The sequence below is a fragment of the Macrobrachium nipponense genome, chromosome 38, assembly GCF_015104395.2.
Source record: "Macrobrachium nipponense isolate FS-2020 chromosome 38, ASM1510439v2, whole genome shotgun sequence".
NCBI lineage: Eukaryota > Metazoa > Arthropoda > Malacostraca > Decapoda > Palaemonidae > Macrobrachium > Macrobrachium nipponense.
In genome coordinates this window covers 7,595,701-7,619,100 of record NC_061098.1, presented here as the reverse complement: position 1 = coordinate 7,619,100, position 23,400 = coordinate 7,595,701, and the positions used below count along the sequence as shown (strand labels likewise).

Below are 23,400 nucleotides of genomic sequence, written 5' to 3'. Positions count from 1 at the left end.
CAGAAATGCCATAGAAATCAAACTATTTCTGCTAAACATAAAAGGGAATAGGACAAATAGAGAGGGTTTAACACAAAATCAACTCTGATAAGCCAGCCATTATTTTTCAAAGAGCCTGTTTTACAGAGGGTCTCTTTCCCAAGTAATAATATATAATAATAATAATAATAATAATAATATTCTGGTACGAGACCATCTTTCTAACTATATTCCACAAACCATAACAGCTGCCTCAGCGTCATTAATTTTATACTTCGTCTTTTCAATTCTTAGTTGGCTTCTATTCCTCTCATAGTGGTATGGCCATAACCAGGCTTTTTTTTTTTTTTTGTATTAATACAAAAGTACACAGGGACTTATACAGCCGTTGGCATATCATCGTTGGAGAGAACTTGGGGCTTCTTTATTTGAAGGTTTTATGCTGCCCTAACATAAAGGATTTCAGCATTTAGAATATTATTGCAATAGGTGTTCTTAGTTAACCTGTGTAATAAGTATGTCATATTTAGCGTGGAAAAAATAAATCTTTTTCATTTACAGAGTACATTTCACAAATTCTACTTACAAATTAACAATTTGTTTTTCATTACCTATGATTCATCATTAGTTCTGAGTGACTCTGATTCCTCTCGGTGAATGCCAGACACCTCTTGCTTATGAGGCTCATACCGGTACTCCTCAGTTTCACAGGTTTCTGAAAATAAAAGTTACAGTTTAACTGATGTATAAAGTTTTGCAAATTATAGAAGAAAGAGGACATAGATGTGAAATCATGATTATACTTTCTTTGCACTTCTTTGTCAGTATCTTCTGACGTTTTGTCACCACTATCATCACTTTGTTCCATATCATTCCTAGACACTCTAGCATCCTCTCATATTGACAAGTGGTCGCTGGACTCATTTGTAGCTGCAAGAGCTTAAAGAAATAAAAGTTTCTTTGTAAGGACACATTAAAAGTCCTTGAAAAATTAAGTGTGTAGTTTATTCTCTCCTCTCTCTCTCTCTATCTCTCTCTCTCTCTATCTCTCTCTCTCTCTATCTCGTCTCTCTCTCAATCTCCTTATTCTCTCCTAGCTTCCCTCTTCCCTCTTCCTCTCTCTCCTCATCCCTCTCATCTCTCTCTCCATCTCTCTCTTTACACAATTTAGTAACTTAGCAGGATGGAAATATAACCACTAAATAAAAGAAAACAAATTCTATTTGGAATCTGAGCTTCACTGAAGACTACATCCCACAGCCCCAAAAGCTTCTGAAGGGAATGGTTAATGACTGGTATTAGGTTAAATTTTTCTTTTTTGTTCCTGATTTAACTAGTAAAATAAAATTGTTAGTTAGTTATAACAGTGAGATTTCAAAGCCAATACCTCTAGATGGTGCAAGTAGTTTCAGAGAAATTAAATGGCAAATGAAAGTCAAGACTGCAAATCCACTGCCTATGAGGTACATATATGGTCCTCCAACTTCATTGTAGATAAGTCCACCTACGAACACAGCTACAGCATATCCTAGAAAAGAAAGAACTATGTCAGCTATATATGTATATACATGTGTGTGTGTGTATATATATATATATATATATATATATATATATATATATATATATATATATACATATATACAGGCAGTCCCCTGGTTACGACCGGGGGTCCGTTCCTGAGACGCGTCGTAAGCCGAAAATCGGTGTAAGCCGGAACATCATCAAAAATCCTAAGAAAACCTTAATTTGGGTGCATTCAAAGCTGTGTAAACTACATTCTTATTGCATTTTTCATCAAAAAAATCTTTGAATATTGATTATTTTGTATTTTTGGTGATATATTTCATCTGCCAGATCAGCGTTTGTAGGCGCCGTAACTCTGGAGCATGCGTCGTAACCCTGGAAATAATTTCTGATGAATATAATTGAAAAGCGTCGTAACCTCGGAACGTCGTAAGCCGAGACCGTCGTAACCCAGGGATTGCCTGTATATGTATATATTATACAGTACACATACATACATATAACTACAGTAAACTATTTATTTTATTAATTTTTTTTATTTAAAAGCTGGGAGGCTATAATGGCAAATGTAAGTCCTTAATATCCTATCTGCTTTTCTCATTACAGCAATTATAATAATAGTATTTATAAACATTTATGGTTTGATTTATTTAAAATTTTTCTATGACTATACTAAAAAGAATGTGAAGGCGTTCAATGCCGAGAAGAGGAGTAACTTTGTTTAAGGTCCACAATAATATATCAATGGCAGAATGTGAGACTTTACAAAAATTTATAAAAAGCTTTTGAACCCTGTCCTGGATTCATCTTCAGTCCAAGTAATTATAACACAAAATGTGACGAGGTAAACTTCTGAAAAGATTATGTAAAGGATGTATCATATTCTAAAGTAACAATGTAAACAAGACGATTATTAGAAGGCGCCTCTATAAACGTGGAAGAATCTTCTAAAGGAAACAAGTAATTTGTTAACGAGGACCCTAGGGTTAGTTTTACATACGTACTTAGGACGTTTGTTAAAAATTTTAGTGTTGGGACAGGCTCTGCTTTTCCTTCACCTGATGTTGCCCCTGCCTCTCCTCCCCTTCTAGTGCAGGTACTTTGCAACAAATAGGAGTCTGTACCTGTAATCTATGAGACTCCTCTGAAGGAGGAATTACATGCAATATCGCCACACCCCATGAGAAGATCGAATAGGATAGCAGCCAGAAATAGAAACAGAGATGAAATTACCTAGTTGGGCAGTTGACCAATTCGTTCATTGATGTGATCATTCGTGGAGCTAACCACCACGGCCATCCATCACTTATGCCATCTTTTCAGAAGTTTACTTTTGTCACATTTTATGTTATAATTACCTAGTTGGACTGAAGAACCCAGGATAGGGTTCGAAAGCATTTTATACATTTTTATAGTCTCACATTCTACCATTAATACAGTATACTTATTAATTTTTACCTTATAGTACAAAACTAAACAGAATGATTTTTAATTTATATCTTCGTTCCCTAATATGGGAATACAGCCTAATGTGACTTGCATGGCCAACTGTAGACAACATTACAGGCATTTTGAAGCGTCCATGCTTGGGCCACCTGCCACAGTGCTTTCTGCCTTCTGCTTTTCATCTGTTCCATTTGGCGAGTTACGAAATCTGACCCAGGGAGGGTCATTAGGATAATATACAATTACAGTATATGCATAATAATAATAATAATAATAATAATAATAATAATAATAATACAATTTCTCTTATTCTTTCCTCAGGACTGCCATTCAGATGAAATAAAAATCTCATTTATTATTTACAATCTTTATGAATAGTTACAAATGAGCTGTAAATTTGTGAAAAGAAAATTGAATGTAACTTTGATAACAATTATAGTAAAGGGGAGGTTCAAACTATCGTTAGGATTTTTGTTAACACAGTACATATCATACTATGGAATAGTACTCACCAAAACTCTCATAGCAGATGTTGACAACACTCTGTACTGTATTTGAAGTTCCAGTTGGCGTAATTTGTGCCGCATAAGCAACAATTGCTGCATAACCAAGACCATAGCAAGCTCCATTTAGTAGCTCTGGCACCAAAGTTGTCCATACTGAACCATATTTACCAACGATAAACTGGCCAAGTAGATGGAAAATGTGAATTATGAACACAAGAGAAAGCACTCTTTGTGCACCCAATTGTTTCATGAACCACCCTGTAATTAAAAGATGTTATTTACGTGAGAAAATTCTTGCAATGTGATAAAAGGAATCTATGATTATAAGAAGGCAAAGCTGAGAGATTCAGTAAGCTTATACAGGCAGTCCCCAGGTTACGACGGGGGTATCATTCTTGAGATGCGTCGTAAGCCGAAAATCGTTGTAAGCCGAAAATCGTCGTTAGCCGGAACATTGTAAAAAATCCTAAGAAAACCTTACTTTTAATGCTTTAGGTACATTGAAAACTATGTAAACTGCATTCTTATTGCATTTTTCATAAAAAAACCTTTAAATATTGATTATTTTGCATTTTTGGTGTCATATTTCATCTGCCAGATCAGCGTTTTTAAGCGTCGTAACTCAGGAAAATGCGTCGTAACCCTGGAACATGGGTCGTAATCCTGGAAATAATTTCTGATGAATATAATTGAAAAGCGTCGTAACCTCGGAACGTCGTAAGCTGAGACGGTCGTAACCCGGGGACTGCCTAATGATTTTCTTAAAGGCAGTCCCCGGATCATGTTGGGCTTGGCTTAAGTCATCCGAGGTTACGATGCTCTTCAAATATATTTGTCTAAAATTAATTCAAAGTTACAGCGCATGTTCTGGGTTTAAGTCGCCAGTCTGACGGAAGCCTGAAACTTTTAATATGGCTCTAAAATGGCAGAATGATAAAAATTTGGAGGTTGTTTGATCAAAAGCTCAATCAAAATGCTAGTTATGTCATTTTCAAGACACCCAAAGGATTAAAAGTAAGGGTTTCTTACAATTTTCAACAATGTCTCATTATGCATTTTTTGGCTTACATCACAGCATCGGAACAAAACCCCCCCAACATAACCCAGGGACTGCCTGTACCTTTAAAACAACGACTACAATAAAGATTAAAAAGCAAATCCTCTGAGTGTTAAATGAAGAAGAGGATCCAAAAATGAATGATGAATGGTATTTAGTCACAGATATTTACAAATCTATTTTTCACACCTTTAAATTTTAGCTTTATCCTATGAGGGAACTTCACCACATTTTTTCCAGATGTTCATTATACACTGTACTCTGTTGGGAAGTTCTTAATATGTCCACTATTATGAAACAAGTTTTCACAAAAAATCATCGCATACAGTAAAAAAATACCAGCTAGTATTAGAGATCATCAAATAAGAAGACGTGCATGTTTTCGAATAGCAACCAATATATCCTTTAACATACATACCATGAGCAAACATAACGGGCACTTCAACTAAACTGGGAACCAAGAGTGTTAACCCTTGTAGAAATTTCATATGATCCACAGCACTAGTACCCTTTGCCATGTCCTCCTGCATTCTGAAATCAGGTTCAACAGCATTACAAGGGAAATGATAAAGAAACAGCAGATTACTGTGTTGATGTAATGTCTTAATAACCTTTCATTAATAGTTTTAATTGATCTTCATTTATCTGTAGGTTTTTTATAAAGACATGATTCATGAATATTATCTTCAACAATATGTTATCCAAAAGTAAAAACAAAAATATGAAAATATTATATTATTAGCATAATACAGTAGTACCTAATCTCTGTGTAACTATTAATTATATACAGTATCTACTGAACTTTTAAAGAAACCTAATGCCACAGTAACTTACACAAATATGAAGTTAACTCCAATACCATCAAGAAATCCATTAAGGAATGCGAAGCAACAAAAGACGAAAAATCTAGATTGCTTTAGAAGAGGCCGAAGATTTTCCAAAATATTGCTGTCATCTTTGATTTTAGGAACCTGTTATGAGAAAAAGAATGTGAACTTAGTTTTAATCCCCAAAGCACAAGAGTATACAAGTAATATATTAAAAAAAAAACTTAAATAAAGGCCAGGCTGTCTTTGAACCAAACACTTGCAAAGTCCAGGGACTTATAATAATACACGAAACTAAAACAAACCTGAAGAGCACATGATACCCTAGTACTAGTAGTCATGTTCCCTACTTACAGCCTCAGTCCTCTTCCCTGTAAACTGTAATTGGTTTACTCATTCATTTTTCCCAGTCATTTATGGTTATTGTTCTCTACCCTAATATTTTCTTTAATAGCTTCCTTTAACTCTAGTCCCATCCTTCTATACTTATTAGTTTCCTATTGGTGTTTACGATAATTACAAGTCGTTCTCTATTCGTTCTCAGCCCTTCATTGAAGTTCCTCATTGGACAGGTAGGTTACGTGCTCGCCTACCGATTTGGGAGTCGCGAGTTCGATTCCTCGCTTTGCTGATGAGGATTCAGAGGAATTTATTTCTGGTGATTAGAAATTAATTTCTCGATATAATGTGGTTTGGATCACACAAAAAGCTGTAGGCCCCATTGCTAGGTAAACAATTGATTCCTAGCCACGTAAAAAATATCTAATCCTTTGGGCAAGCCTGGCTAAGTCTATACTTCTTGAGTAGGAAATATTTTTATACTTGAGGAGGTTCTTTGCCTACTTTTATTGAACAGACAAAATATGTACAAGGCAGGCTTTTGTTTAATACAGGAACCACCTTTTATTTCTAACCTGGATCCATCTTATCTTTGTCAAAGGGTCACTGTGCTCTACATGTCCTGTAGATGCTACTTTGGGCATTGCTCTCAAGAGCTAGCTGACTATACATATATACATCCTTTTATACATACCAGGCTTCACAATCCCACAGATCCTGTATTGAAGTTTCAAACTCAGCAGTCGATTGCACTGTCCCTTCATAATGCTTACTAAGGTGGGATTCATGATTTCTTTCTCTACTTCCTGACTTGTACCTGTACCTGAATTGCTTAACCCGTGTCTTGTAAAGAAACACAATTTTATGAACTCTTAAGGGGAAAAGTTCAGTGAGGCACTTCACTTCTTGCAGGGCACCAGAAACAAAATGTAATACTACTACTACTACTACTACTACTACTACTACTACTACTACTACTATACTACTACTACTACTACTAACTAATAATAATAATAATAATAATAATAATAATAATAATAATAATAAGGATAATAATAATAATAACAATAATAATAAGGATTCTATGAGTCTTACCTTAAGATATGCTGCTGATAAAATCAAATCCAGAGCACCTAAAGAAAAGCACAGGAGGAAGGCAGGAGTGTAGTCCTTGGTGGAGGAATTTCCCGACCACCAGTCTACCAAAAGCCACTAATAGGTGCTATTTATTATCCCCATCCAATGGTTCCCCCCCAAAGCCCTTTGAACACCGTAAGACCCGTCATTGTCTGAAAAGGACGAGTTGTTACAAAATCCTTCCTTTCTTCCCTGATTAATGTAAATACATTTGCATTGTTTCACATCTCTAAAAATGCAAGGAATAATCCTGTTTTTAATGCAGTTCCAACAACGTTTTATGGTCATGTTTTCACTTCCCATAAGTTGCACTTTGAACAGTGATGCTCTGTATAATGTTCTTATTTTATTGAACATTGTGCCTGATGGAATGCAAAGTAATTTGTAATAAAATGTATTATTAACGATGTTCTAAAAAGTAACTAAGATTAGTTTTAGTGGAAAAGTAGAAAGGCAGCCACCTAACTAAGTGGACAGGCAACATCAGTTTATGATTAACTACCTGTCTTGTAAATATTCTTTTGTTACTGAGACTTGCATCAGACCTTGGGGAATTCTGATGCTACGGAAATGTATCACACCGAGGTTGCAGTAGCCACGATTGAATAATGGAAGGTGAGACGAGAAACTTGAGTTTCATAAACCTCAAGGGATCAGTCAGACCTATCTGCTTAATTGGATGACACTCGCAAACTGTTTTTCAAGGTGACAGAATTATACTGACAGACTGTATACGTACTCGTTAGAATTCTATAATTACAATGATGCAAAAATATAATTTTTATTTTTTCATTCAGATAACATCTGCATTAACCTCATAAAACAGATTACTACAACGATCACTATGAGGTTCACTACATATATTTAATCAGGTTTATTCCGTCCTGGATTTTAAGGTAAACAAGAGCAGGTAGTTCTGTTATAGGGCCTAATGATTTCCTTCAAATGTAAGGTATAGTCCACTTTGAGATGACTTCATGATTATTGCAATATTATACATTAGTTTATCTACAAAGGTTTACTGTCTCTCAGTTCTAAGAGTCATAATGAAGGAAGTATATAGATTCCACTTACCTATGGTATCCACTGTGATAGCATCTGTGATTGATACAGCAGTGTTGAATGTCGAATGTCCTGCAATCATAAAAACTGCCAGCAACCAGAACTGCCAACTTTGCAAGGCTCTCTGATAGCTTCCATCTTCAGAAACAAACTCACCTCCCAAACACTGTAAGCTACGGGGCAACAAGAACATATTTCATTCATCCAGATGATTGCATTTTAGGAAGATGTAAAGCTATTTCTGCTTGGAATAAATTTGCATTAACTGACAAGAAGGCTAACGTTGAAAAATGAAGTCTATTACACACAGTCACCAAGTTACAGCGTTCTGACTTTATGGCGTTAACCAGATTTTATGCCACTGTAAGTGGTCTTACAGCGCCGTACCTGGTTTTTGGCACAGTAAGTGCCATTTATTTCCATTATATTATTATTATGATGATGTTCTGTTTACAGCATTTTTCAGGTTACGGTGTGCTGCTGGGAATGGAACCTCTGCCGTAAACCAAGGATTGCCTAATGCTAATTTATATTGCACAAAAATTTTGCGTATCACAGGTTAAGGACATTTACTAATGAGTGGTAATATGATTAAAAACCCATAAAACATTCTGCTTTTCACTCTGTTACAAATCTAGACATTTCTTGTGTGGGTAGCATCAACATCTTTCTCTAATCCACTCAGTACTTGCTACCATGGAAAATTTTAGTACTCTGAACAATAGTATAGCTTTATGACTGTAATTCACAAGAGCTCCATTTCAATTTACCATATTCTATGTACTAGTGTAAGCTCTAAACTTTGCTGTCGAACAAAGGTTTAGCCACCAAGTTCAACATCCATTCCCATATAATGTCCTCGTTATCACATGCTTATACATCGCCTGAATAGGGACTTTAGCACAGCAAATATAAAAATATTCTTACACATACCTTACATCAACTTGTGGATATCTGATGGGTATCTGGATCCCTTCTATTTGGTACAGCTGATCACTAACCTCAGTTGAATGATTGGAAACTTGCTTACCAGTATACCATGAGACTAGACTGATACTTAAATATTCATCTTTTCTCTCAGTTTCAGTCACGTTAGAACAATACCATGATTCACAAATGAATGTACACTCCTTTCCACTTCTGATGTCAGGGTTACCTGTTTTTAAATATTGAAATGTAAATTACCCATTCTTTTCTGTCCAAGTGCAATGAATAATTGTCAGAATAAAGATAAAAGGTATTTGGCACAACTGAGTTATAGAAAAATACAGCAAATTGAATATTCTATGACTTACTACCATCATTATCAGCCAAGAGAAACAACAGTCCATGAAGGCTTGCATTAGATTCTGTACCATGCCGGAACAGACGATGATTTTTCATGGAATTCATGGTACCATTACTACGTTCAGTTGTGTCTTCTTTCTCAGTAATATTCTCCTGATTGTAGCTGCCGTTTCCTAAAAGACTAACATCGCTTAGTAATCTTCCTCTTATCTGGAATGATTTTTCAAGGGGGGGTATGAACTTGATGGCACTGAACGAGGTCACCATGATACCCAGGATGGCTAAGAAGAGTACCTTTCTGTATGAAGGGAAGGCATCGGCTAATCCAGCGATCAGCGGCTTCGCAACGATGGTGAACAGAAGACAGAGAGCTGTCAGGGTTCCCTGCAACGGCAGGGGAATACCGAGCTGCAATGCAAGCACTAGGACGAATGCAAGAATGGGGGCGATACCTGAAATAAAAATTAAAAGTCTACAGTATTTTTTTTTTTATCTTAAGAGGCCATTTACATCAAGCGTCCTGTTTACAATGAAACTGAAGTTTCTTTTTTAGTTATTTATACAAAATTGATTCATGCACTGTTGCTATACATATTCAGCAATACTTTATGTAATTATTCAACATGAATTCCAACGTACTGATAATACTCAAAGTCGTATACTCACACCCAAAAAATAGGAACATATGGCCCTTCAAGGGAAGCAATCTCCTGTTGATGAGCATTTTGGAAGTCCTTCAGCTGTAAGAAGAAAGACGGGGTTGAGAATAATGGACACGACTCTTACATAAACATAATGACTATTAAAGATACAGCGCAACTCCGTGAATGAAGTCTCCTACTTGGTGACAGACGTGTTCTATGACGTCTTAACACAATTTCGTTGTGCAAATGCCATAGTATTTTCAGTTGTAATTTGGGTTAAAACTATTATTCTGAGAGTACTTAGATTGCTAGTATAACCTTGAGTTTATTTACAATACATTTGGGGTTTAAGTGAAACTTATCTGCTACCCCTTCATTGGCGAAAAATTATCTTAAGAAATCAACAAGCCACGGTAGTGAGTTTGTAAAAATTAAACTATCATGAAGCAATCGAGGGCTAGAACGTTTAAAACCTTAGTGTACTATATAATTCATTATTTTATTTAGAACAACTCAGTACTAACAGTGATACAGCTGTTTGTTTAAACAAGAAAATACTAACGTCACTAGACGAAGCAAAAATATTTTTTGTCCAGAATATTAATGACTTTATTACACTTGAAACACAACAACAGGCTTTAACTCCTCTTCTTGTCAGTTATATAATTATATTTATATAAAACAAAACGAAAAATTATATATTACGGATACTATTTTCTATCTGATCACTGAATCTTGTTGATTTTACCAAAATAATTTCATCTGATATCGACAATTTGAAAAAAAAGAGGAAACTTTCATGAAGAAAGAAAACACCCTATTCGTTAATTATGATGTGTGATCACTTCTGGCAAATTTTCAAAAAGATGGTACACTCTCCTCCCTCCTCGAAATTAAAATAAACACCTTCCTAACGGAGTCATTGAACAATTATATATTTTATGAGTCATATGTTTTACTTATGTAGACGACACTGATCAGACTTCAAGACGAACGTATTTTCACAAACTCAGGTTTCATATATAATGCTAGGTAGAAACGAACATGATATCTCTGCCTGTATAATATAATTATCAGGGAAGTTCAGGCACATCATATTCAGAATATCAACTAAAGATGAGGAATACGCAAACTGTTACTCAAGACCACAACTTTCTCTAAATTCTCCAAAACAAATGATGTGATTCTCTTCTCTTGTCACGTACCGGAGACTCAGACACATTACTAGGGCAAAAAACGTAAAAAGCAAACATTATATATATATATATATATATATATATATATATATATATATATATATAGAATATATATATATATATTAGACACAAATTCGAATATTAAATGGAAACGGAATCCAACGCAAAAGGTTTTCTGAGTGTATCTTCCAATCTTACAGTGGAACTAAAATCGCGCATAACTGACAGCGTCGTCTGCTGCAAAACACACACTAGCACAGCCTATACGCACTAAGTCGAACTATGAATGTAAATACAATAAATAAATAAAAAGTACGACTGTTTTTAATAAAAAGACATTGTAAGTATGTACGGTGGTATATTAGAACGAAGTAAAAAACCAGATATTTCTGTTCTTGGAGGCATATTATGTCTAAGTTTCCCAGTCTAATTTTTGTAAGCTAATGGAATCTGATGGAAAACATATGGACAAAATGTACCCATTTTGGTACATTCAGTTCTATGGTAAATTTTGCATTCTGGGGATATTTGGCACCGGTAAATTTTGTCTACTTTAATATACTGGATACATTTTGTATATTGGATACACTTGGCACGTGAGAAAATTTGTTCACTAGATACATTTTGTTCATTGGGCATTTTTGGTACATTTTGTTCATTAAATGGTGAATGAGAACACTATACTCTGTTTTTTTCATCTGTCCATCTGCCTGTGGTGTTTTTGTATGGCAACACTGCGTCCCGGGCTTTAGATAGTTACATTCAACGATTATAATAATATCCTATTTCGAATATTAACGGTGTAATTCGCATACAATAAATTATTAAAACACTTTCAGTTGCAAATGTACGACCCAGATATCCTTTTATTTACCTAAAACTTACACATAGCATAACTATCTAAAGCCCCGGACGCAGTGTTACCATACAAAAACACCACAGGCAGATGGACGATGAAAAAAAACAGAGTATACATACAGATTCACAACTATATCTGCTGATTCAAAGGAATCACTTGATTTCGACTTCGTATTGAATAATCAGCATATATGCCTCCATTTTCTCCACAGTTAGCAATATTCATATTTTAAATTCACTGATATTAATTACCCTTACATGCTCAGGAAGTTCCAGAAGTGAAGCGACAAATTTTAGAGGATTTCGTTCGAAATTCACTAACTGGCAACTACAACACGTAGCTGAAAAACTCATTTTTTTTTCTACAGTGAAAGCTCTATCAAGCAAAATAAATCTAACATATGATGCACAAATATTAAATATATGATATTTATAGCAATCATAAGAAAAAATTACAGTAATAGTAATTATTTTAGAGTATAGTAATTACTTCAAACCATAGAAACGAAGCTATTTGAAATTTTCGTTCAACACATGATTACCAACATTACCAATGTATATTTCGAGCAATGTGGAAACAAATATTTAATATCATAGTGCATTATCAATTATTTTAGCAAAGATGCATAAAACCATGCAAGTATCAATAGGATGTAAAGGGAAAATTTCCGCAACATTAAACATAATCAACCATGAATGCACCTAGATTCAACAGAGAAGTTGGGTGTGGTTGGTAGTTCTAATTTTAGCTTCAAGGACCGAGCATAAAACACCATCTTCGAAAAAGGCTCTAACTGCTGCTGCTACCTTCAGGTGACTAGGCCTAGTTCCGGGCATAGCAAGGCTTACAATGCAGGGCCACTGTCTGTTATTTAGGCAAAGATGGAACCATTAGAACCGACACCAGAACCTGTCCTCGCACCTGGGAAACAGAATCGTTATATAAAAATCAAAAAAAAGACTGTCGCAAGCAACCAGAACACCCTTAAAATCACCACCTGCTTAAGTAGGTAGACGACAGACCCCAACCACCCCTACCCCTTTCTTTCACTTCTACCTCTACCCACAATCCTAACTCCACCTTTTTCACTTCAACCTTTTACCTCAAATCTTCTAATCATATTCCAACCGTGAAATTTAAGACTGAATTTGCGTAAGTGGGCGTATCATAAGGAAGTGATATCACCCAAATTCATATTTCCACGGACAACCAGTATTCAGCCCGATCCAGTCAAGCATTATTGTATAACAGAAATTTATGAGTTTATATATATCTATATATATATATATATATATATATATATATATATATATATATATATATATAAAGAAGCACCCGAGGATGACCAATAGGCCTAGTGCTCGTTTCTTAAAACAGGCCTCTGGTTAGTCCTGACTAGATAAAAAGGTCCTGAGAGAGAGAGAAAGAGAGAGCATAACAGGAGATACTCGAATTAAAATAATGCTCGCCAAGCATATTCACACTCCAGATCGTATGGACAAGTATAGTCTCACTTATACACTGAAAAAAAAAAGGTGGAAGCCTATGAAAACACTTGTTTGATGCGACCCTGAACGCAATTCCACATGCAAACATTTGCACAATTGAGGAATTCGATGAAATTATTAACTAACAAGCTGGAAAATATATTTCCTTGATTCTTGAATAAGCCTAACCATGTAGCCATTGCTAAACGTGCATATAACTTGGATTTCGTTTTTTTTTTTACACCAACTTGAGTCTTATTTATATTTCATTTAATCAGATGCTAAACTTTTTAGTCTTTATCAAAAGAAATAATAACTTTCGATATAACGCTATACAAGTAGAAAGTTAATTTACAAATCATATTAGGCCAATGCTTATGCACTCGGTTCTTGCTGCCACTCAATCGTGAACACTTGATATCACACATTGAGAGCCGCAGATGTTTCTATGGCGATTTTTTTTTCTTTAATAAACAATTATTGAACTAATATTGATCATTCACTATGGAAATACTTTCTGTGCTTCTAGAGTTAATCAATGATACGTCTTATCATTGGAACAAAATATACTAACTGGCAACCCCACGAGACTTTCTAAAGAAGTAGATCAATTCTGAAATTTGTCGCTTCACTTCTGGAACTTACTGTACACGGCACCATTCGACAAACAGTTGCGGGCAAAAACGCACGTAAATTCGCAATTAGCGATTGAAAACGTCTTATATAATGATATATATATATATATATATATATATATATATATATATATATATATATATATTTATAAAGTGAAACAATGCTAAACAAAGCAACATACTCAAGTAGCTTAAATGCAATCTAAGACGGATTAGATTTTGTCATCAAAGAAAAACCATTCATATGGCTGAAAAAAAAAAAAAGGCATGGAACGACTTTTTACGATACTTCAGATGATGAACTTAGATTATATATATGATATATATATATATATATATCTATATATATATATATATATATATATATATATATATATAATATATATATATATATATATATATATATATATATATATATATATATATATATATATTATATATTCTGGAATAAGGTTACCTACGGTAATGTGCGCATTCTTGACTGGACGAAACCACCGCCACCACACCAGTTATGATAACGAACCAGTCTGTCGGACTGCTGGAGAGCCAAAGCTCACTCACTCACTATCACGGTCATCCCCCGGATCATGAGACGTGCTTCGCATTATTTAAGGCTGCTAAATTCAAGGTCGTTCTATCAAACCCACTTGCAGGCCCTGATGAATTCAATGCCACGGTCTAGGGTTTGAATCAACATTCGGGTATAGAGGACAGGTTTCTTCTTCTTCCTCCACCGGACACACACGACTCGACATAACCTTTATATTTCAACATCGATGGATTGATCTGAAAACTTTTGAGGTTTCGAGTTTTACATGTTATACTATAATGTTTTGGGCCAGACAATTTGTTTTCATGAACTGCACATTTTGGAATCGTCATTCATTAAGCCGTTAGTGCCCAAGTTGAACTCACTCTTCCTTAGTAGGGCTGCTTTCTTTGTTGCTTCTCTCTCCTTCTCTAGTCATTCAGCTCTCGGTCTAGCAGGCGCTGTGCCCTGGATTATTTTGCTTTTCAATGTACAATGTATGTAAGATGTTGAGGCTCAAATGTTATATTTCCTCTATTTTAAAACTGTAGGCCTACCTTTCTCTGACATTTTTAGCCTTGAGAATGTAACGTTTACTTCGTCACTCCTACCTGATATAATGTGTTTTGTGGTTCTGACTGCACCAACATTTGTCTTATCTATCTATCTATATATATATATAATATATATATATATATATAGATATATATATATTATATATAATATATATATATATAATGTATCATACGATCTTTTCACGACCCGAAGATGTGAGTCTAATGAATACCAACTTTCTGGTTGGTAGAAAGTCTTTTGGGATGAGAATGCTTAGGCCCATGTCCGTTCCACAGCATGGGAAGGACCCACAGTAGTCGTCTAGCAACCGATACTCAATTCACTGCATAGACGGCACAATGGATTTTTCAGTAATCGGGGAAAATGGATTCCCAGTTGATCTAGGACCAGGTCTTCATCCGTGAAGTTTTCAACTTCCGCCTGGTTTTCCAGGCCTTTCTACAGACCTTCGACTTAATGTTATATTTTATTATACTTTCAAATGCACCCAGACTATGTCAGTCTTTGAGATATGTGAATTTTTCGGCATCGTCCTCATTTGTAATACGATCTTCCCAATGCATTTCAGTATTTAGTACTAACATTCTGTAACTATATTTGATCAAAATCCTCATTTCTTACACAAATGTGGAGCAATGCAGGCCTTACACATGCATTGCGCATTTAATGAGTAAAGTAAATGACTACAATGCAATACTCTCAAGTTACCGTTATTCTAACAATACGTCATCTTCATCTCACTGGCCACTGAATACGAGATTCGCAATCTTGTGTACGCCAATGGAAACAGAAATGTTCCATGTTTCTCAGAGCCCACCCTTTCATCACAATAAGATTCTCTTCGTCCATCTCTATGCTGCTTGCTTTCGTATACATTTTAAATATAGATAATCCCTTCCTATTTTGTAATTCTGAGCATCTCTTGAACATCGAGCGCATCACCATCAGATATAGATAAGAGTAATGAATTCTCCCCCACATCTCTCTTCCTGCATCATCCACAAGCCCACTTTCCCATTGGCTGAATATCTGGTCAGCATGAGCCTGGCTTCGTTTGTGCTACTTTTCAGTGTTCTATTTTCAACATCGAAAGTATACTCGCCGATGATGCTTTCAATACACACGTCCAGGTACACCTCAGGTACAAATGCTCTTTCATAACTAAATCTGGGTTGCTTCGAAATACCATCAGTGACGATGGAGGGGAATTTATTCAGTGGAATGGAGTACGTACCTCAGGCCTAGGCCAAACACTGCGACACCCCGAGGAGACGGTAGTGCCGTCAGTGGATCTCATGCGGTGCGCTGTAGACATTACTTAACGTTCTTAGCAGTGTGCCTTCAGCCCCTAGCTGCAACCCCTTTCGTCCCTTTTACTGTACTTCCTTTCATATTCTCTTTCTTCCATCTTACTTTCCACCCTCTCCTAACACTTGATTCATAGTGCAACTGCTTTGAGGTTTTCCTCCTGTTACACCTTTCAAACCTTTTACTTTGGCCTAAATTATATATTCAATCAATCAAACACTGGGACCTACTAGGTCATTCAGTTCTAAAGCGGAAATTGAAGAGAATATGAATGGAAGTACAGTAAAAGGAATGAAAGGGGTTGCAGCTAGGGGCCGAAGGGACACTGCAAGCAGAGAACCTTAATTTAAGTATTTCTTAGTTACCAGAACACTGAACTGATTACCAGCTCTCCTAGGGCTTGAGTATAACGCTTACAGTGCACCACGCAAGATGCACTGATGACGCTAACCCCCTACAAGGGGGTAAAGTGATTTAATCTTGTATAGCTTACAGCTATGTCATGCGTATTCAAGTAACCCAACTAAACAGGAGTTTAAAACAACAAAGAAATTAGTCACAAAAGATAATGCAAGTATTGAAGAGTTTTGAAGGTCAAGAGGTTTCAATGTCAAGTTTTGTTGTTTGAGATTATGCTGGCTTTATGCCAGCACGGGCTCTTGCTCATGGGGCAGCACTAGTTTAATGCCAACCCATGAGGTTCAAGGCGGGACACAAATTATTAGAAGAGGTTGTTTGCTGAGAGAGCATAAATTACACACATCCATTGTAGGATCATACGCCTTCAAAGAAATACAATACATAAGTTCCAACAAGGAATTTGAGGCATTGGTAAATGAGGTGTGGATAAAATCTGATGGGAGTTTCTGCTCATGACTGTGGGGGGCGGAGGAGTGGAGGGGGAAGATGGAGTCTGGGACAGTACCCAAGGGGACCGTGCCCATGGGTATGGTTGAGTAAAGAGGCATTGCTGAACTTGTTCGTGCGGGGGGCGGGTGATGCAAGGATGATAAACTTGGTGTGTTTTACTTTGTATTTCAAATACCCTGTTGTACACAACATGATAAATATATCACAGACTCCCCTAGTAACTATGCGCAATAACTAAGTAATAACAGGACATAGTTTGGTAAAGGTTGTGAGCACTTATTGATGTCAAAATCAACCCTGGGGAAAATTTGTAAAAAAGCAAATCTCTATTGTTGACAACCTTAAAACAAATCGGCGGATATGCAAGCACAAGACAGTATGGTCTCTTATCAACAAAGGAAAGTTGTCAGTGTTTGTGGTGTGTAGTGAAGAGAATGGTAAATAATAGGGGAAAATAACAGCCGCCCAAGAAGTGGAAGATACATCACAGATAGTCAGTGAACACTTTTAGAAAGTAGAATGAAATGTAGTTCTAAGACTGCCCATGTATGAAGTTTGTTTTTGTTTTATGAATGTTCAAATTTAGAAAGCTACAAACGAGCGCGAATTAACACATTTGTGGTCAAACACATAGTTTTTGTAAGTTGCTTTACAAACTAAACACATACAAAACTCGAAGTCTAATATTAACCTATACACTTGTTACTGGCTGCTGGGATTGAAACAGAATTTCTTCCTGAAATTCAGCTCCTTAACTTCCATGGGCTGACCGCACAGTGTCTGATTGTATTCGGCGACGAACTCCCTCAGAAAATCATCGAGGAACATGCGGCCTTTGGTCTGCAACACTCGAGAGAAGGCCTGAATGAAGGGCGTCCCTATGAAGGGATCCTGCGGGTTGCCTTCGAAGCGATAACTACTCGAAGCCCTCACCTCCCTGAGCAGCGTAGATGCAAAGCATGTCCGTGAAGGCATCTCTTCTTGGGCGAACCAAGTCTGACTTCACCCGCTGCCCCATGTTCACCTGATTGGCCATGTAGACGCCGCGGCAGAACTGGAGGAGAAATATCTTGGGCTTGCCTTTCAGGTGAGGGCACCGGCTTGGGACGAAGTACGAGAGAAGGTCGTCGGTGGTCATCGGGTTTAAATCTGCCGTGCAAAAGGTGTTTTGATTCTCGCCGTGAGTCAAGACGACCACGACGACGCAGCTGAAGTCCTTCAGGCGGTCCTGCTCACACAAGTTTGCGAGCTCCTGTTGGGTGCCGGACAGCGACAAGTCGCAGTGAACCTCCGTGACGTAGTCCATTCCGTGGAAGACCTCCTGCAGGAGAGCGACGTCAGCCTCCGTGCCCTTTCTCTCCATTTTGGGATGGCCTTCGAACTTGTAATTCAGGATCAGAACGAGGCCGCGAGGGCTCGTGTCATTGGCGTAGACCCTCTCCGAAGCCGGTATGGACGAGTCTTCCTGTGAGAGGAAGTCACGACTGTAGCCTTTCAAGATTAGGAAACTGTGTGTTCGTAACTTATCTTATTCATTAGTGGTCTGACAGATCAGCCCTATCCTGAAAAAAAGTTGTGCTTAATCGTATATGAGTATTGACAGACATATCTTCAAAGAAGGGGAGTTAGAGGGTTGAGAAAAACATAAAAGAATAAGAAGTAGAATTACAGAGAACCATCAAACCGTTGCTTTGGGTACCTGCTAGATAAGACATGTTGCTGAGGAAATAACACTTGCCACTGCACAGTTTTAACTAGAGATTTCACTAAGGATGCCTTGAAAATAGGAAAAACTGAATCAACATGGTTTAATAAAAGGCATTTTAACAAACAGACTAAAATGCTTGAAAGCAACAAACGTTGTGGAGTATTATATAATATAATAATAAAGCCTTTGCAGGCATTGTTGGGTTTGGTTTATGACCTTCTGTTAGAGAGAGAGAGAGAGAGAGAGAGAGAGAGAGAGAGAGAGAGAGAGAGAGAGAGAGAGGTCAGTTACCTTCTGCATGTGTAGGAGCTTTACCACGTTGAATCTGTTCGCAAACTTCGCCAGGTTAGTGACGATGATCGAGTCTTCAGCTGGAAGAGAGGAATTGAGGGCAGCTAAGGAATCCACAACATCCCAGTGCTTCTTCTCGGCTGCCAATCTAATAGCACTTTTGCCTCGGCTCGAGGTCGCCTCCACGTTGAGCCGGCACTGGGGGAAGGAAAATATTTTCGACCACTCTAACTGAAGCTGTAAACTAAAAGTACAGTTACATGAGGAAACCAATTCCATTTTCAGAAACCTGTTATACTAGAAACTGAAAAAAAACCAATTCCATTTTCAAAAAACCTGTTATGCCAGAAACTGAAAAAACAAACATCCATGGTGAAGAGATATTTCATAATTATACGTTATGTTGTGAGGGGCCAAAAGGGAATATGTTCTGTTAAAGTCGTGGAAAAAATGATTTATTCTTTAATTCGATTAACATCAAAGAAAGCGTCCTTAAAAGATTTAGGTAAGGTACCACTACATCGTAGGTTAAGGGGTTCAAGGTTTGGTTGGTTTTGGGAAGGTTAGGTATAGTAGATTCACATCAACCGTGCATTTGATGACGCTCCTGATTGGCTGTTGATAAGCCAATCACAGGGCTGGAAACTCTCAGTCTCTCTCGAGAGTTTACATAGGCAGGATGTGTGTTCCAACCCTCCTAAGGAACACTTTTGAAAGACGTATCCCTCAGGAGTGGCGGAACATACATCCTGCCCATGTGAACTATCTCGAGAGACTGAGAGTTTCCAGCCCTGTGATTTGCTTATCAACAGCCACGTAATGGACTACTGGCCTAGACATCACATGCACCGTTGATGTGGATCTACTATAGGATGCATTTTTCTACTTTTGTACTTTTCTTTGTGACGTTTGTATTTACAGAAATGGAAAATGTACTTTCAAGGGGTCCCTCTTCTGTAATTTTTGTACATTTCACCACTGTCAATGGGGCTATACACTTGCTTTTGATCTTCCTTATCTTAAAACACCCAAAATTCCTGTGATACAGTACAACATAAGCATAAAACCCAGGTGATTCCCACAACAATACTGATTAAAGGCCACAGATCATAACTTAAGTGGTTGAAACCATTTTCGGAAGGAAAAAATGGGTAAACTTGAGACAGGCTAGGCAAGGCAAACAGAGCCCAGCCACTGTAAGGTAAAAGTTGCTGGATGTGGTAACTACTGAGGCACTGCATCTAAGCCAGTGGCAATTAAAATTTTCATATGCTTATCCTCAATAAAACCATTCAGTAGAACCTGTAAATTCAGCGTCAATGCTCTGAGACTCACCTCAGCAGCTGAAGAAGAAGGAGACTCCAGCAGGGCCAAAACAATGTCTTGAAGGCCCTTGTAAGCCGCGATGCAAAAGGGCGTCAGTCCACTCAGTGTCCCTATTCTGTGCTTGGTGTTGAGGTGGAGCTGTGGGTCCTTCAGGAGCCTCTGCACCAGCTCCAACTGGTTGTAGATACAGGCTGCAGACAGCAGAGTGTGACCGGCTGTGGTTGCAGAGTTCACGTCGCCCTCAGATGCCAGCCATTCCTTGATCGTCGTGAGGTTCCCTTGTTGGATGTGTTGCAGGAATTCCTGCGAATAGGTGTATTCAGTCATTAGGCTTTATTTGCATGGTGTTTTTACATTGCATGGAACCAGTGGTTATTCAGCAACGGGACCAACGGCTTTACGTGACTTCCGAATCACGTCGAAAGTGAACTATCACCAGAAATACACATCTCTGACCGATACTGCAACTGAGGCACGTTGTTGTGTTACTTATTAATGCAAATATAAGTATATATGAGTGAACACGCACAGTGCAATATGTACGTTTGCATGGCGCTACGTTTAAGAAAGACAAAAATTACTCTCTTGAGAAAGACTATTTCAGAGTAAATTAGTTTTTGGCCAGTCTTTATGATCTGCTGTTATTTTGTTGTTGTTAATATCTACTTTGTCATTACCTCAAGATGCGTAACAGTTAGAAGACCACGAACGAAGAGAACTGAATAATTTTCACAAACCTGTGTCTAGCGTTTGTTATCTAATGATGCATTTACAACAATAAAATACTGTTAACCAAGGTTCATTTTAATGTGACTAAGAGAGAGAGAGAGAGAGAGAGAGAGAGAGAGAGAGAGAGAGAGAGAGAGAGAGAGAGAGATCTTACATCTGGCAGAGTCCCACAAACAGGCTCAGGGCAAGAGCAGGCAGGGGCTTCAATCATGCTCATGGCGACTTCCAGCGGGGCAACACTGCTTCCCCTAATAAAGAAAAGAAAAGAAAATAATAATAATAATAATATAATAATAATAATAATAATAATAATAATAATAAAATAATAATATAACAATAACCATTGGAACAAGTGTTATGATCTATCTTTCTAAGAGAGTTTCATGTTCAAAAACCAAATTCTGATTAGCTGATGTATGTCTCATTAGTCGTTCTAATTAGATAGCTTTACGGCATTCAGAAGACTTTCTCATTTATTTTCCAAAGGGATTGGAGCTTATAGAACTGGTAACTTGATGATGATATCTATATAGGAGGATTAAAAAAAATGGAAAAATGGAAAAAGGGAGGAAAACCCGTAACCTAACCACGCAAGAAACGACATTTCCTCCTCTTGCAATGGGGAGGTTCCATGATTTGTGGGAAACTTGAAGATGAATATTCAAACTCACCGACATGCAAGTTCCCCTTCCCCTCTCTCTCAAAAATCCGTTTTCTTTAACCTGAGACGGGACCATCTTGCACTCAAGAGATAAGCTGCTATGCTGCACTTGTCTTATATTATTATTATTATGAATTAAGACGACCTTTTTACGCCTATTATAAAAATGATTTTTGAAAAAAAAATTTCTGTTAATATAGTATGCATAATAATGGGAGGAACAATACTTCATCATTCTTCCTTTCATGTTTTCGGTATCGGTCTATTTCTCTTAGAACAAAGAAAATTTTGGCTTCAAAAGTCAAAAGGTAACTCTGACGCAGGGGGTAAGGGGGGGGGGGTTGCCCAATTTGATCGAATTGGTTTAAAACCAGCTCTGGCTCTATTCCACCTCACGACACATGGAGCCGCTGTTCCTTGGGTGTAGCCACTCTTCTATGCAACACAAACCAAAATTAGATCTAAGTTAGGCTAGGTTTAGAATTCTTTCTGTAGTCCCAACTCATCTCGAATCATTTTCTTCATCTTTTTTTCTCTAGATTAACTTCTTTCATAATAATGCACATATTTCTGCAAAGGGGAATGCGATACAGAACTTAGGCCGACGGCCAAGCGCTGGCAGTTATAGTACGAAGGTTTGAAAGGAGTCAGGAGAAAAACCTCCAAGCAATGTTCGGGCAGATAGTTGCACTATGAAACATTTCTTAAAGAGGGTGGAAAGTCAGATGGAAGCAAGAGAATATGAAGGACGGTACAGTAAAAGGAATGAAAGATGTTGCTGCTAGGGGCCGAAGGGATGCTGCAAAGGACCTTAAGTAATGTCTACTGGGCACAATGCACTTATACACAGAGATGTATATTAATTAAAATTATGAACAAAACTGAGAAATGGCCTTCACTCTTTGCATATGATTATAATGCCTGCTGAGTACTCGGTATCAATAAAAAAATACTTGAAAGGCTGTGTATATTATAGTCTTAATAATCGCAAAAGTAAACATGTAATGAAATGTCTCCACAATTATCATTATAACGTATACCGGATACTATGAGAGGTTAAGTGTTGCATGATATTCTCTACTTTCTTTTGTTCTAGCTGATTCACTCTGCGGGATTCCCCCCCCCCCCTTCTCTTCTGTTCTAAACAGGGCCAGCTTCACTTTTTATTTGTTTTGAATGGCAGAACTGATCAAAAGAGCTTTAAGAACAGAGTTTCACGGTTTGGACTAAAGTCTTTCCTCTTCGATTTAGGTCAGAAACCTACGTATAAGCACCAACACTTTATCATGGCACTGAACACTTATCTACCAGTGAGTGAGATGATAGGTTATCATGAGGGTATGCTAGGACACAATCTCTCTCTCACTTCAAATGTTATGCTAGCTCCTTTTGGTTCAGGAGTACTGCATGCAAATCA

The 23,400-nt window shown here is 37.2% G+C and overlaps 3 protein-coding genes across 3 annotated transcripts in view; 1 reads left to right on the top strand and 2 right to left on the bottom strand.

Moving 5' to 3' along the window:
- LOC135209593 (uncharacterized) overlaps window positions 1-23,400 on the top strand; it is an 88,225-nt gene that overhangs the window by 10,486 nt on the left and 54,339 nt on the right. The window lies entirely within an intron of this gene.
- Window positions 524-14,574, bottom strand: LOC135209514 (uncharacterized). The gene is made up of 12 exons (XM_064242168.1): window positions 14,447-14,574; window positions 9,831-9,904; window positions 9,173-9,616; window positions 8,811-9,033; window positions 7,890-8,050; window positions 6,930-6,967; window positions 6,774-6,890; window positions 5,347-5,483; window positions 4,931-5,043; window positions 3,462-3,713; window positions 1,367-1,507; window positions 524-694 (listed from the first exon to the last, which is right to left on the bottom strand). Exons 2-12 carry the CDS (start codon window positions 9,886-9,888, stop codon window positions 591-593), a joined length of 1,788 nt encoding a protein of 595 aa, XP_064098238.1. The 5' UTR covers window positions 9,889-9,904; window positions 14,447-14,574; the 3' UTR covers window positions 524-590.
- On the bottom strand, window positions 18,211-21,580 carry LOC135209589 (uncharacterized). The gene is made up of 4 exons (XM_064242271.1): window positions 21,477-21,580; window positions 20,603-20,896; window positions 19,268-19,465; window positions 18,211-18,830 (listed from the first exon to the last, which is right to left on the bottom strand). Exons 1-4 carry the CDS (start codon window positions 21,537-21,539, stop codon window positions 18,804-18,806), a joined length of 582 nt encoding a protein of 193 aa, XP_064098341.1. The 5' UTR covers window positions 21,540-21,580; the 3' UTR covers window positions 18,211-18,803.